Source organism: Schistocerca americana, chromosome X (genome assembly GCF_021461395.2).
Source record: "Schistocerca americana isolate TAMUIC-IGC-003095 chromosome X, iqSchAmer2.1, whole genome shotgun sequence".
Taxonomy (NCBI): Eukaryota; Metazoa; Arthropoda; class Insecta; order Orthoptera; family Acrididae; genus Schistocerca; species Schistocerca americana.
Window position 1 is genome coordinate 869070900 of NC_060130.1, and position 15020 is coordinate 869085919.

The following is a 15020-nucleotide window of genomic DNA, read 5'->3' on the forward strand; positions in this document are numbered from 1 at the left end:
AAGTATCACTGCAGAATACAACAGCACTGAGTGAGAAGCTATTACTCATACAGGCATTGGTAATGGGTGGATCATATGGCACGGTAATGAGTCATTGGAATGAGGAGAGGTGTGCAGGCCATGAGAAAGAATCTTGCTTGCCAGTCATTAGGTGGAGGAACCAAATACGTTCAGGTTTGAAATTGAGAATTTCTTTATTAAATAATATTAATTCTTAAGATCCACTTTTGGCATAGTAAATGCTAGGAGGAGCTCACAAGTTACTAAAACTTCGATACTACTATAACACTATGGAGTAAATCAAGTAAATTAGGAAACAAATGAAAATCATTCTGCTACAGGTCACACTCAAATAACTGTGAACTTAAGCGAAGATTTCTGCTGCACCCTAATCTCGTCAGTCTGCGGTAGGGTGTAATCTGAGTCTATTCTCCGTGCTGTCGTAACTGTGCCTTCGACTTTCTGAGTAACTTCTGTGATGAAATGTTTCAACTATTTAATTGTAAACTGTTTTACTGTGTTAGTAATAAATGTGTCGCTATGGGATACAGGGACTTATTTCAAATAGATTGGCTTACCACACTCCACAATTATAGACATACAGGTCACCTGCTTGCACCTTTCAATGAATCCAACATTCTTCGAGAACTGCTTTAAGGGACTACATCGTTGAGAGATCTGTAAGGTAACGCTTAACTAACGCATCTAACTAAAATTTGTACGCTGAAGGGCATGTGATAAGACTTTACCGTCGAAACTAATAGCTCCTCACATTGCCCCTAATGAGTAAATACTTCCTGTTAAACAGGCAGCCGTGGTTCAAATCAAATACCGACATTTGCGAATGCTGCGGAACAGTATCTCAGGATCCTTGCAGTTATAACTTTGGTCTTTGTCACAAGACAGTGTGGTGAAACTGTCATTCGTGGCTGAGAAACTGCGTATATTTGCAATTGGTGATTAGGGAAGAAAGAAATTTAGGGAAGATGAAGTTTCAATACAAGGAAGAACATCCATTTGAGAAAAGAAAAGCTGAAGGAGAGAAAATACGCCGAAAATATCCGGACAGAGTTCCTGTAAGTAATAATGTTTTTGTCTCCAAAAATTCTGTAGATATTTGTTGCAGTTGTTTGATGGTCGCTCGAAAACTGTGCAAGTAGACTCCCTTACTACAATAATTAGATTAAGATACAGTTAAACTGTTGATACTTGTATAGGGTTTATGGAGCTTGACATTTCAAAGGAATTTTCCTTCCAGTCGCCCGCTCTTCCGAGTATTAGAATTATTTTTCGTGAAACATTTCGTCTATTTTACTTTTGTTTTGTATTTGAGCACTGTATTTCATTACCATAATGAATTTACTTTGTTGTATTGTAAAAGACGGGACGATCCAGCCTAACACAGTTTCTAGTATTCAAGACGGGAAGAAACACTTTTGAAAATAAAGACGGTTGTTTTGTTTTACCTGCCCCAGAAAATCTGGTATTTCAGGCTATTTAACTTTTTGAGAGTTCAGTACCAGTCTCATAGTTACTGTGTAAACGCTGACGTTAGCACAGTGGCACTACGGAATGGTAAAAGCCCCCCCCCCCCCCCCCCCTTTTCTGTTTCTGAGCTAAAAAGTGTGTTGTTACAAACTTACTTACAGTTTAGTAATGCGCCTCACTCTGTTTCGTCGTTTGTGTTAATTTAGTTGATTATCTAGTTCCGTGAACAGTAGGCCTAATGAAGGAACGCAATCATGGATGAAAGAAAGGAGATGACGAATCGATCAACAAAGAGAAGTAGCAGCCAATAACGAATTGTGCAAGACAGTTAGCTTGCCACGAAACTGCTGTGCCAAATTGCTATTTCGGCAGTCTAAAATCAGCGGAATGAAGTTACCAAGAAGCCCAGTACTTTGAAAGATAACGCTACTTTCTCAGTTTTATATTAATATCTCGGAGCTAATAACTGGGGCATCCAGTGCTCAAGTCTTGGCGAGTCTATTGTATTTAATTTACTTTATTTTTGCTTTATAAGTACACGGAAAATAAACTGTTATACCTGCAGGTTTGTGAGGTGATTCAGATGTTATGGGTGGGGGAGGGCTTGCAAAAATGTCTGTATTTCTGGCTTAATCTTGCATTTTCGGTGCTCAAAACGGTGGGCAGTGAAGTGCTTATTGTCCTTGTATTCCCCACTATAGTCTTTCTTTGTGATGGTTAAGTATATTGCTGTTGTTTTTGTGGTTGTCTTCAGTCTGAAGACTACTTTGATGCAGTTCTCGGGTGAGTTATATAAAAAGTAAGCTACGTATTTTTTCAGGTTATTGTGGAGAAGGCACCAAAAGCAAGGATTGGTGATCTAGATAAGAAAAAATACCTTGTCCCTTCAGATCTTACAGTTGGACAGTTTTATTTTCTTATAAGAAAAAGGATTCATTTGAGACCTGAGGATGCACTCTTCTTCTTTGTAAACAATGTGATACCGCCAACAAGTGCTACCATGGGGTCATTGTATCAGGTAAGGGTGATTACTCATAATATTACATATTTGCAAACCTGGAAATCGTCATTGTTGCCCATTTACAGTACCATATTTCTATAGTGATGCTTCTGTTGCCCATTTACAGTACTCTATTTCTGGAGATATTTTAGTAAATTGTTGAGATTAGAAAGGGAGAACAGGTGCCCAACTTCTTTGTTGAATTGTGAATAATGGTATGAAATGCAGTTGCATCTCCTATTATCACAGATGTGTGTAATAGTTAAGATCCAGGCTGCTTGTTCTTAAAGCAGTGCAGATGCTCTTATAAGTTTACCTGCAGGATATTTTTGTCCTTTTTTCCCCCCTGTATTTATAGTTAAAATTGTACAGCAAATGGTACTTGTAATCACAGAGTTTGGGGAGCTAAATGTGCATTGAAGCTGAAGTTATGAGTCAGTGATATTTTTTCAAGGACACACACTTGATTTCTGTGGTTGATTTGCACATGAAGTAAAGTTTAAGATTCATGTTCATATATTTCATGCTTACTGTTAGCTTTTTTCTTTTTTTTATATCATTTTTTATTTTTTAAGTAGTGACACTTCAGTTTTATACAGTCACAGACTTCATCACATTGTAATATGTTTTGTGAAAGATTGCATCATATGGGAATACATGAAGTGTGTCAATTGACAGGGGGCTGTTAAGAAGTGGAGCCATAGATGTCCATATGTCTGTAAAGGGACTGGAACAAAGTAGGAATTTAAACCTTGTGTACATAAAATTGTCACATGATTATAACAATACACATTCCTTCCTCTTTCCCAGAAATTTTAGGGTTTATTTTCAGGTAATAGGCACCTACATATTATCTCTGAGGTCTAGGACCTACATTTGAGAAACTGTAAAATAATTTAAGTAAAGAAAGTTTCTTATTTGTGATCGCTGAATAATTAGCAGGTCATTTAATTTGCTTTTTTTTAACAAGAAAATGGAGTGTTTAAAAATAAATGCAGTTTTCTTTGCTTCAAATGATGCTGTTCTTAACAATTTGAATTGGTCTTTGCTACTGAAAAATAACCTGGCCTCTTTTGTTCTGGCAAATGGTATTTTTCAGTTTCTTTTCTTTGAGTAGCTGTTAATAGTCATTACTCCTGTAAGCTTCTTCTCTCCAAGAGTGTGTTGTAAAATAATATTGTCAGAAATCTGAGTGGATGTAGCATATATATCTATTGTGATTGGGGAGTTCTGTGGTTTTGCCATGCAAGTAATAAGATTTTTCCTTCAGCAAGGTAATGAAGCTGAACAGCTATCTTTTATACCCTTAATGTATAGCTCTGTGCTCTCTCTCTCTCTCTCTCTCTCTCTCTCTCTCTCTCTGTGTGTGTGTGTGTGTGTGTGTGTGTGTGTGTGTGTGTGTGTGTGTGTGTGTGTGTGAGAGAGAGAGAGAGCTATTTCTTTACATTAGATTGTATTATGATGAAAAATACTGTATCATTGTGGTACTTCTCTGGATGAACAAATAAATAGGTGTGTAGGTCCCAGTCTAACCACATATTTGGGGGGGGGGGGGGGGGGACCAGACAAATATTTATGACAACAGTGGAGAAGTGAATTCTTCTATTCCAATGCTAGAAAGTTATTTTCTTGGCTTTCATTTGTTATGTGGAAGTATCATCCCACTGGCTATGTGAAACTGGTGTGTTACCAACCTATGAACAGTGAGAAAAACTGTGGTGACTGCCCCTGGCCCTGACCTATAAATAATTTAGCCCTTTCATTCCCAAACTGTGTGTACAGAAGGCAGGAGATGAGGCTCTGGTGGAACAAAGTTGTGAGGCTGCGGCACAAGTCATACTTGGATATCTCAGTTGGTTGAGCACTTGCCTGCAAAGGCCAAAGACACCAGGTTTGTGTCACAGTCTGGCACACAGTTTTAATCTGCTAAGAAGTTTGAAATTAGTGCACACTCCACGGCAGAGTGAAAATTTGTTCTGGAGCACTGATATATTTTCTCTGGGCAAAACCAAAATTCATACGGCGTGGAAGCTCAGTTGATATTTATAGTATCTAATGCATTTACAGCAAGTTTGTAAGTATCCAGAGATTAAATATTGTATATGGTTGTCTTAGTAACTGGCGAAAACTGTTATTTTGAATTGTAGGTAAACAAATTTGATTTTTGGAAATGAGATTTTTGTTTGGCATTGTGATTTCTTTTACTGATCAAATGTTACATTGTTTGTTATAGTTATGTGACATATGTATCTTTTCTTTAATTTCTAATTCTATACTCCCTTGTTTCTTAGACCATTTATAATTTGTGGTATAAAGCTTGTTTGATTAGTTGGTTATTTCGATTGTGATCTTGCTATGTTATTGTTTGCAACAAGGATTCAGAATTAATCTTCAATAGTTGAATGTTGTGGAGTGAAATGGGGGATGCTGAATCAAGTATTAAATTTTTGCAACTGTTGGGTGTCAGGGGAATACTGTGAATGACGTGTGTGGCAGTGATATGAAATGGACAAAGGTGTCATGACAACATTCTTCTGACATGTGGAGATGTCGCGGGGATAATTTGTGGTGGCCTATCAGGTGCAGAATTTTATTTGAGAAGTCAGGGTTCAATCTTTATGTTTTAGTTATGTTTGACAAAGTTTTTGTTTTCAGTCCTCAGTTAAATATGCCATGCATGAGACTGGTGTTCCTGAAAGTATGGTAATGATTGGTTTACATTCTGTGAGTGCTGTGTGATGAATTCATTAACTAGGTACCAGGGGTGAAGTGGAAGTAGACGAGTCGTCCTTTGAAAAGACGAAGGTGGTTGGGGGCGTAAAGTTGTTATTGGTGTTGCAACTTTTGAGGCCATTGTTTCTGTTGGGGATTGTGATGATGTTTTTTCATATTGTTACAAATCGCAGTAACTGTGTTTTGACTTCATGAATGCAAGAGTATGTAGCACAGGAGTGTACCTTCATGGCAGACAGGTTTGCTTCATGTAACGGGTTGGGCAGTAGGGGGATATATAATCACTTTGATGTGAACCATAATATTTAATTAAAGGCTATGAAACGGGGGCCTGTACTAACACTCTTGAGGGACATTGGAGGCGGTGGGGGGGGGGTGTGTCATCTTGATGAGTACTGTTGATAAAAGATTATTCCACAGAAGTACCATATTTTTCTGGTGTTTTTGAAGTTAACAGGCAAAATATATGGGACCCATTCAGGTCTTTCAGGTTAAACTGTATAGCTCAACTGATGTTGATACTGTCTTCTGTTAGTTTTCATGATTTTTTCCCTCACTCAAGTCTAAATTGTAATAACCAGGCAGAGATTTGAAACCCACTCCTTCCTAATGCAAGTCCAGTACTTTAATCACTGTGCCACCTTACTCAGTTTTTATTGTGATAGGATGGTTGACTGAAATAATATGCTGTGTAGAATTTTGTAGCAATATGGCATATTTGAGCTGTGTGTATCCTATTTTTTTTTTAGGGATAGGTAGCTCTTAATGTGTTGGGGTAAGAATGAGGACAATGTGCAATATTTTCATCTTGGCTGCACTTCTGTGATCAGACAGTAAGGGACATACCAGCCTGATTGGTATCTCTGCAGTGATGTTTTAAAACTGTCAATACTGTGTTAACTAGTACCACACCTCATATTAAATGGGTTTGCTTTTTATTAAAAAGCACTGTGCCAAACATCTGAAGTTGTTGAGACACACTACTTATATTGTGGCATGAAACAGAGAAATGCAATTAAAGATAAATGAAATCCACTCTGACCAGGGGTGACATATTTTGAATTTAACCTATTTTAGGTGGTAATTTGGATGATGATTGTATTCTTTTTGTCCACAGCATATTATTGTATCAGCCCGTATGACAAGCTCCTGCAAGTTGGTTAATGTGAAATACGCACACCATACCATGTATTTGCTCTCTTTGCACACCACTTGAATCTTAGCCTTAAGAGATGCAGCTACTTCCAGTACATAATGTGTTCTTTAATCATATTTTATTGTGGGCAAGTTTGGTCTTCACAAAGAAAAAAAAATTAATGTTTTTGTTTGTTTGCAGGAACATCATGAAGAAGACTGCTTTTTGTACATTGCATACAGTGATGAGAATGTGTATGGCTTTTGATGCAAGGCCGTTATTCTTACCAGCATGCGAAAACGTGTAAGATCTGCTGTAATGAGAGCTTATGGCTGGTTGGAGTTGCATATTCTACAGAAAAGTATTATAGCAGCAAATTTAAAAACATATTCCCTTGACTAATTTTAGCAGGACTGATACTGCATATTACATTTTATATCAATGTAGCATTTTTTAAATAGATTGTAGCAAGGAATCTGTGTTTTTTTTTTAATTTTCTGGGAAACTGTGCAGACACTGCATTTTTAGAAGCTACAAGCATTTTAACAGAAAGTAGAAGTTCTATTATCCTTTTACTGTAGGATATTTGGATTGAAATTATGACTTGTGTTTTTTGCACAGTGGGTTTGTGTTGGCCAATACTATCTGTTATTGTTTTATAAATTATGGAACACAGTAACTTTTCAGTATGTATTAGACTTCCTTTATGCCTTTAATGTAGCAGTTCCAACTATCTCTCAGAGGAGTTGTAAATTTTTATTGTATATAGTCTACAAACAAATCTCCATTGAGTCTGCAAAGTATTCTGTGTAAAAGTTATGTACATTGTATTCAAGAAACACCTGTACAGTAAGTACTGTAGCCAAGTTTACCTTCTGATAAACTGCAGACACCGTAAGTGGTGAAGTATACCATGCAGATGATTGTGGTATTTTTATCATGAAAATGATATTTTGTGTGTAGTTGATGTTCTCATTCCATTATGTGTTATATTGTATCTAACATTAGATTGTACATATTTTATTATTGTGCGGTTCATTGGTTGCTAATGCTTCTTAATGATAAAAAAAAAAAAAAAAACTAAAATTCAGATGGAGGGTTTTCAACAGTGAGTTCTATATTAATCCTTGTAATAATTCACAAAATGTTTTGTCTTCTGCATCAGATGATCACTGATAACACTGATGATGTCTCCTCGGTATAGCTCTGCTGTGTGTCTCCTGAGAATGCAGCTGTCTAGCATTTATTCAGTTCCCATGACGAGCAATCCTGCCATTTGTACAGAGGAATGGTGTAATTTTCATTCATGTTTAACTACGTGATATTTAGGGGAGATATTTCCTCTTACTACTTGCTAAGTTGAACAATTATGCCATAACTTTATGCTTTGTACATATCTGTATGCAAGATCGATGTGGAACCTAGACTAGCTGAAAATATTGAGTGAGTGACAAAAGCAGTCTGCTGTATTTTTGGATAACAATATACTGTGAGCTATAGTAAATAAATTTGTTTGTCGAATTACACTATAATGACTGACTTCATCAGAATCAAAACTACCCTTTATGTATCTATAAGATCCAAGTAAAAATTTTCTAAATGTACCCAATATTCTGTCTCTATCTCTCTCTCTGTGTGTGTATGTGACAAAAATAATTATATTTGCATTGCATTGTAGCTTGAGAAGCTATTTTATATAAGAATATAATAAATTAGACTATATGATTGTCTCATAAATTTCACACCTTTGCCTGCTCTACAATTATGAAATGTTCAAATGTATATGCGAATTCCTAAGGGACCAACCTGGTGCGGTCATCGGTCCCTGGACTTACTACTTAAACTAACTTATGCTAAGAACAACACACACACCCATGCCTGAGGGGGGGCTCGAACCTCCGGCGGGAGGGCTACAATTATCAGCAGTGTTTCACTTGCCACACAGTCCATTATTGTGCTACATTAATATTCATTTTGCCTAGTAAACTACTGTGCACAAAAAATTAATAAAAATATGATAAGGTTCAGCTGTGAGGCAATTTAAAAATTATTTGGATAAATTATGCCAACATGGAATCCGATACATAATATTGCATATTTGATAGCTGCAGAAAGCAATGTTAATTTTTCTGTGCCCTACAAAGATATCAGTTAGTTCCATGTTCCAAAGATAATTTGAATGTCATGATGTAATGTGGTGGAATGAGTTGTTGAACAGACTGCTACATTGTCTCTCAGTGGAACGTATGATCTTTAAGTGCCTTGAAGGTAATGGCTGTTTCACAACAGATGAAAACATACATTTATAATAAGAACTAGGTGAACTGCAAATGAAAGGGAAAAATCTGTCAACAAGGTACAAATTAGTAAGTTTTCTGTTAAGATCATGGATTGAGGTACATAGTAATCAGTTAATAATGAAGTAGCCAATCATTTTTATAGGACTTTTGGAGTATGACTATCTTTCTTGCTCAGTTAGAAAACCTCAGACCTCCCATGTGTTATGTCCACCAAGGACACTTCTTGTTTAACTTTTCATTTGCAGAAAACTGCCATCATAAGACTCTGTACCTAAAATTGAAATCTGCCATCACGAGACACTGTACCAAAAATTTTTCTCCTTTCTTATGCTACTTTTAATACTTGGTTTGGAGATGCCTTATGTCCTCTTTTCAAGAGAAACTTACGCTATAGGTATCTGTCGTAACATAGCCCTATTTGACACATTTGCTTATGAGCTCCAACACTACTTTCATGTCAGCTTTTTAGGTAATCAGTTTCAGTTAACACACATATAGAACAGCCATTATTATTGCTTCATTTGAGAATCTTAATTAGCTGTTGATGAGTTTGCTCTTGCATATATCATAAGAACAAAATTAACCCTCTGAATGGTGCTGTGGTTTTGTCTACATTTTACATAATTTTATTTGTTACAAATTTTTCATCTACCTAAATTTTATAGTTTATTACCATTTTAGTCTATTTATTGCGTAATATAGTCAGTAAAATAACTGGAAGTGGTTTCTGCTTATTAAGCAAGCAAAATATTAGTGCTGAACAGAATAATTATGCTCGAATAATCTCCTTTTGTGGGGTACACTATAAATTGCTTGTACTATTGTGCTCTAAAGTATCTGAATGACCTGAATTGTGTTCTGCCTGATTCATATGTGAACCACATGATATATCTTTCTTCCGTGTGCACTAATATTTTTTTGGTTTAGTCATTTGACCACATGAAATGGTTACTATGAGAGACAACTAGAGAACATTGTCCTGGATGGCAATCAATCCAGATGCAAATTAATACCACACTAATGCTTGTAAATTCAAATGTGTTACAATAAATGACATTTCAAAAAGCAATCAGCTTGAAATTATACAATGAAAACTTTTGTTCTGGACTGTGATCTGAGACTCCTATCCAAAAACTATTGTCCCCCTTAACTAAACACGAAAGATCTTATTTATGGTTTCATTTACAGATAACAACATATGTGCAAGTTGAAACTTGAAATGATATGACAAAGTTTGTGGGAATTTGAACCCAGCACCTGATCAACAATTAACTAAACAATCAAATGTTAGTTATTGAAAACTTTCACAAGTAGCAAGATGATTGAAATAGAAATAATGAGGCGAAAATGTTTTTTTTTTTCTTTCTGGAATTTGATCTTGGCATCTGATGCCCTTGTTTTCTAGCCACAAATAGATACTAGATATCAGTTTACTTCAGCAGTAGTGAGATGTGCAATGTTCGAACTGGAAATAATGTGACAAAAAGTTCTGAGCTGACTGGGAGTTGAACCTGCACAGACTTCTTGCAGATGATGCAATTATCTTTAATGAATTACAGTCTGAAAGAAGCTGCACAAATATTCAGTTAGATCTTATGGCAATTTGCTCTAAGTGCTCAGAAATATATAATTGTGCACTTCATATGATGAAAAACATAGTATCCTCTGACTACAATATCAGGCAGTCACAGTTGGAATTGGTAAACTCATACAAATACCTAAGTGTAAAAGTTTGTAGGGACATTAAGTGGAATAATTACATAGGTCCATTTGTGGATAAAGCAGGTAGCAGGATTCGGTTTACTGATAGAATACAAGGGAAATATTGTAGTCTGCAAAGGAGATTGCTTACAAATTACTCGTACATTCCATCCTAGAATATTGTCCAAGTGTGTGGGACCTGTACTATGAGGGGATATTGAATGTATACAGAGAAGGGCAGCATGAACTGTGACAGGTAATTTGACATGCGGGAGTGTGTCACAGAGAGGATGAAAGAACTGAACAGGCAGATTCTTGAAAATAGATGTAAACTGTCCTGAGAAAGCCTACATACAAAGTTTCAAGAACTGGCTTTAAATAATGACTCTAGGAATGTAGTACAACCCTTGGCATACGAGGTGTGGCTAGAAAAAAACCGGACTAGTACTGGTGAAACAATAAAACGAATGCAATAAGGCTGAAAGTCGCGTGGCCTGTCACGCGACTCTCGCTCCGCCTACTGCTCGAGTTTCATCTGCCTCCTGCACTCAGTCTGCCCGTGGCGTCTGTTTTAAGTAGTTGACGTTTTGTCTGTGCATCGGAAAATGTTGAGTGTACAGAAAGAACAGCGTGTTAACATCAAATTTTGTTTCAAACTAGGAAAATCTGCAAGTGAAACGTTTGTAATGTTACAAGTGTACGGCGATGATTGTTTATCACGAACACAAGTGTTTGAGTGGTTTAAACGATTTAAAGATGGCCGCGAAGACACCAGTGATGACACTCGCACTGGCAGACCATTGTCAGCAAAAACTGTTGCAAACATTGAAAAAATCGGTAAACTTGTTCGACAAGATCGCCGTTTAACAATCAGAGCAGTGTCTGAGTTAACAGGAATTGACAAGGAAAGTGTTGAGCAGATTCTTCATGAAAGTTTCAACATGAACAAAGTGTGTTCAAAAATGGTTCCAAAGTGTCTCACAATTGAACAGAAGGAACGCCGAAGAATGATTTGGTCTGACATCCTGGAAAACATTGAAAGTGATCCCACCTTCTTACAAAATGTTATTACTTGCGATGAATCGTGGTTTTTTACTTACGATCCCGAAACTAAACGCCAATCGATGCATTGGAAAACTCCTGGTTCTCCACGACAAAAAAAAAGCACGAATGTCAAAATCGAAATTCAAGGCAATGATTGTTTTTTTTGACATCAAAGGGATTGTGCACATTGATTGGGTACCAGAGGGACAAACAGTGAATCAGCATTACTACATTAGCGTCCTGGCTACCCTACGTGAGCGAGTATGGAGAAAACGGAACGATTTGTGGAGAAAAAAGTCATGGATCCTTCACCAAGACAATGCCCCAGCTCACAGTGCGTTGTCAGTGAAGACGTTTTTGGCAAAACACAACATTCCCATCTTAGATCATCCACCCTACTCACCTGATTTGGCCCCCTGTGACTTTTTTCTTTTCCCTAAAGTCAAGTCAGCTTTGAAAGGAATTAGATTTGAGACTGTTGAAGCAGTAAGTAATGTATGGACTCACCGAAAATGATCTGCAGCATTGCTATGAACAGTGGAAAATTCGTATGGAGCGGTGTAGAGACCGAGGAGGAGAGTACATTGAAGGAGATAACATGAAATTGTAAATAATTGTAAATAAATGTTTTTTCCAGCATCAGTCCGGTTTTTTTCTAGCCGCACCTCGTATTACTCCCATAGGGATTGGGAGGACAAGAGTAGATAAATTACAGCATGCACAGAGGCATTTAAACAGTCATTCTTGCCATGCTCCATATATGAATAGAATGGGGATAAGCCCTAATAATTGGTGCAATGGAATGTAACCTCTGCCATGCACTTCACAGTGGTTTGCAAAGTATGGATGTAGTTGTACATATCTTCATTGCTGACTACACACAAAGAGATACAACCACCAAATCATTTTTCACCAGTAGTTAGGAGTGGCATGTTTGTACCTGAAGTGGTATGAAAAGTTCTGTGTGACTGGAATCAAAACCAGCACCTATCCTAACTACTGACAGCACACAAAGACATGTCAAAAGTCATCTTTTTTTTTAATTTTAATTTGGGGTGCACATGCTACAGCTTAAAATGAGAAGGTTAAGATTTTTGTGCCAGACCAGGATTTGAAATCGGACATGAACCTTTTCTGGAGACTTTGAAAAGTTTGGAATCATGGGGAAACAACAAAACGATCATCCTGAAGATGGGTGCCAGAGTTTGTACTTGCTGTAGCTTCTGTTTCTGTCATGGCCCAACCTATACCAACTCTGCTGCAGTCAGTAGTGAAGGTATATTGTGTTTAATGTCAATTTGAACCCATGGTACAACTGTAAGTTGTTCAGTTGGCATTATCAAAGGTAAAGAGGGTCTTCGTTCTTGTAAAAGTGGTTGTCTGAAGTGTGAATTGAACCCAGACAGTAAGCATATAAAGCTAGAATTATTCCAACAGACCACCAAACTACATGTATGGTTTGTTCATAATTTTGTCGTAATGATGTATGCTCCACACTGGATGAGAATTCCAATTCCCTGGAGGTGGATCACATGCTGTACAAAACATTCATTTCCTTGTTTGTCAAAATGCCATTCACCATACACACAGTGCATACTTTTGACTTTGTTATCACTGAAATAAAATCACATAAGAACCATCTGCACAAAGTGGCAACATGGTAGGATACAACATTTCTTTAGAAAGCTTCTTTTTTTTTTCACTTGAGCTGCTGTGGTGTTTTGTACATTTGTAGTGTCATAGTAAATATGACCTGTAGCCTCTCATTTGAGATATTTTGTTCACTTTGGATTTAATAGAGAGTTGCAGGTAGTAGAAATAGCTCAAAACATTTGTGCCATGTACGAGGAAAGCACAACAAAGAAATCACATCAGAAAATGGATTTCTTCTATCAAATAGGATTATTTACACGTAAATTTTTGCCCTGTTTAAGAAGACAGTTGATCTTTGATGAAGGACATTTTTATGATTCAGCAATGTGGTCCACGTGTTTACTGGCAAATGTGATGAACTGCAACCTTCATGAGACACTTGCATTGAGTGGCCAGTGTTGGGAAAAAAGAAAGGGCAGATGATTAAATGCCCTTTTGCTGATGAGGTCATTAGAGATGTAGCAGAAGCTAGGAGAGGGATGGAAGTTGGCATAAACCTTTCAAAGGAAAGATCTATGCATTTGTCTTATTGATTAAGGAAATAACAGAAAACCTCAATCAGGATGGTCAGATGGAGATTTGTGTGTTAACTTCATTAAAAAATAATGGTTGGCCCTAACAGAAAAATATCTTAAACAAAGACCAGTGTGAGTACACAAAATATAACATTGTGTGTCCGAAGACACAAATAGGTGTTCCATGTTATTGGAAATGTCTGTCCATCACAGCTGGCATCTGTTGCCAACAACTGAGATGCCTTGCAATTGCAATATAAGAGAAGCGACAAAGGAAACTGCTGCAAGAGTTCATACTGCATGAAAATGTCCATCTGCGCTTGCTGTTTTCATGAAAGAACCTATCTAGAAGCTTGTCTGGAAAGCCATTCCTACCACATTTGTACTTATAATCTTGCTCCCTCAAATATTTACCCTTCTTGCTTTTCATCAAACAAGTATTAGAAAAAATTTTTGTGGACAACTATGTACTTTAAACTTGAACTGACATCATCTTTATCTCTAAACTAGTTGCTTTCTACAGATGTGGAATCAAAATCTGCCTGAGTATCATCAGACTGTTTTAGTTAATATGAGAGGATATAATGTTAATTTCTCTCTTAAGCTTTTTGTTATGTTCAATAAACCAATGAAAAACACTACACAAATATGCACTGTTCTTATACAAATGAATTACAACTTACCACAATAACCTTACAACGAAAGCATAATTTAGTAAAACAAATAGAATCCGTTATATGAGCCTGTTCAAAATTTTACGCATTAGTAAAATATTGCACACATTGCCTTCGATATGGTGTCTCTCTGTGTGTGGAGCCCTGTGTGCTACCCAAAAAGTATTTCGGAACTACCATGGAAGTATTTAAGCCTGACAGTGAGAGTACACAAAAAAATTCATTTCCACACACAGTTCAATCAGATTTTGTATTCGCAAAAAAATAAAAATTCTGTCAGTATAAGTAGAAAAATATAAGTTTTAATAAGGGTACAATGTCACAATTTCTCAAATTTTTCATCTTTAGCTCAAAGGGGTAGTAAATTAAGGACTCAGGAAGGCTTAAGATGGAGAAATTATGATTTCTGTACTGAGTTTTGGTCTGGAGGATTGTAGCTTGGTAAGAAAATAGGTAAAAATATGGCAAAAGTCAAGGTCTCGAGCAAGATTGGAATCAAGAGCTAACAAGTCTTCCAGTTTACAAAGTGTCCACATTTCATTATAAATAGTAAGCAAATGCTCTTGTTGCCGTAGTGACTGGTAACACATAATTTAGAAAGCATCATTCATGCAAAACTCAGCTTGCCCTTTTCTCACATGGTATACTGTGAACTATGGATGAAAGGCAACAGACAGGGTCTGAATTTCTAGATTTATGAAAAGCATTTGGCACTGTTTCCCACTGCAGACTGTTAACAATGGTACCAGGATATGGAATAGGTTCACAGATATGTGA

The 15020-nt window shown here is 36.8% G+C and overlaps 1 protein-coding gene across 1 annotated transcript; it reads left to right on the forward strand.

Annotated features, from left to right (window-relative positions):
* Positions 1–871: 871 nt before the first annotated feature.
* On the forward strand, positions 872–7888 carry LOC124555230 (gamma-aminobutyric acid receptor-associated protein). Its single transcript, XM_047129087.1, has 3 exons — positions 872–1076; positions 2309–2506; positions 6558–7888. The coding sequence occupies exons 1-3, from the start codon at positions 987–989 to the stop codon at positions 6621–6623; spliced, it is 354 nt and encodes a 117-aa protein (XP_046985043.1). The 5' UTR covers positions 872–986; the 3' UTR covers positions 6624–7888.
* Positions 7889–15020: the final 7132 nt, after the last annotated feature.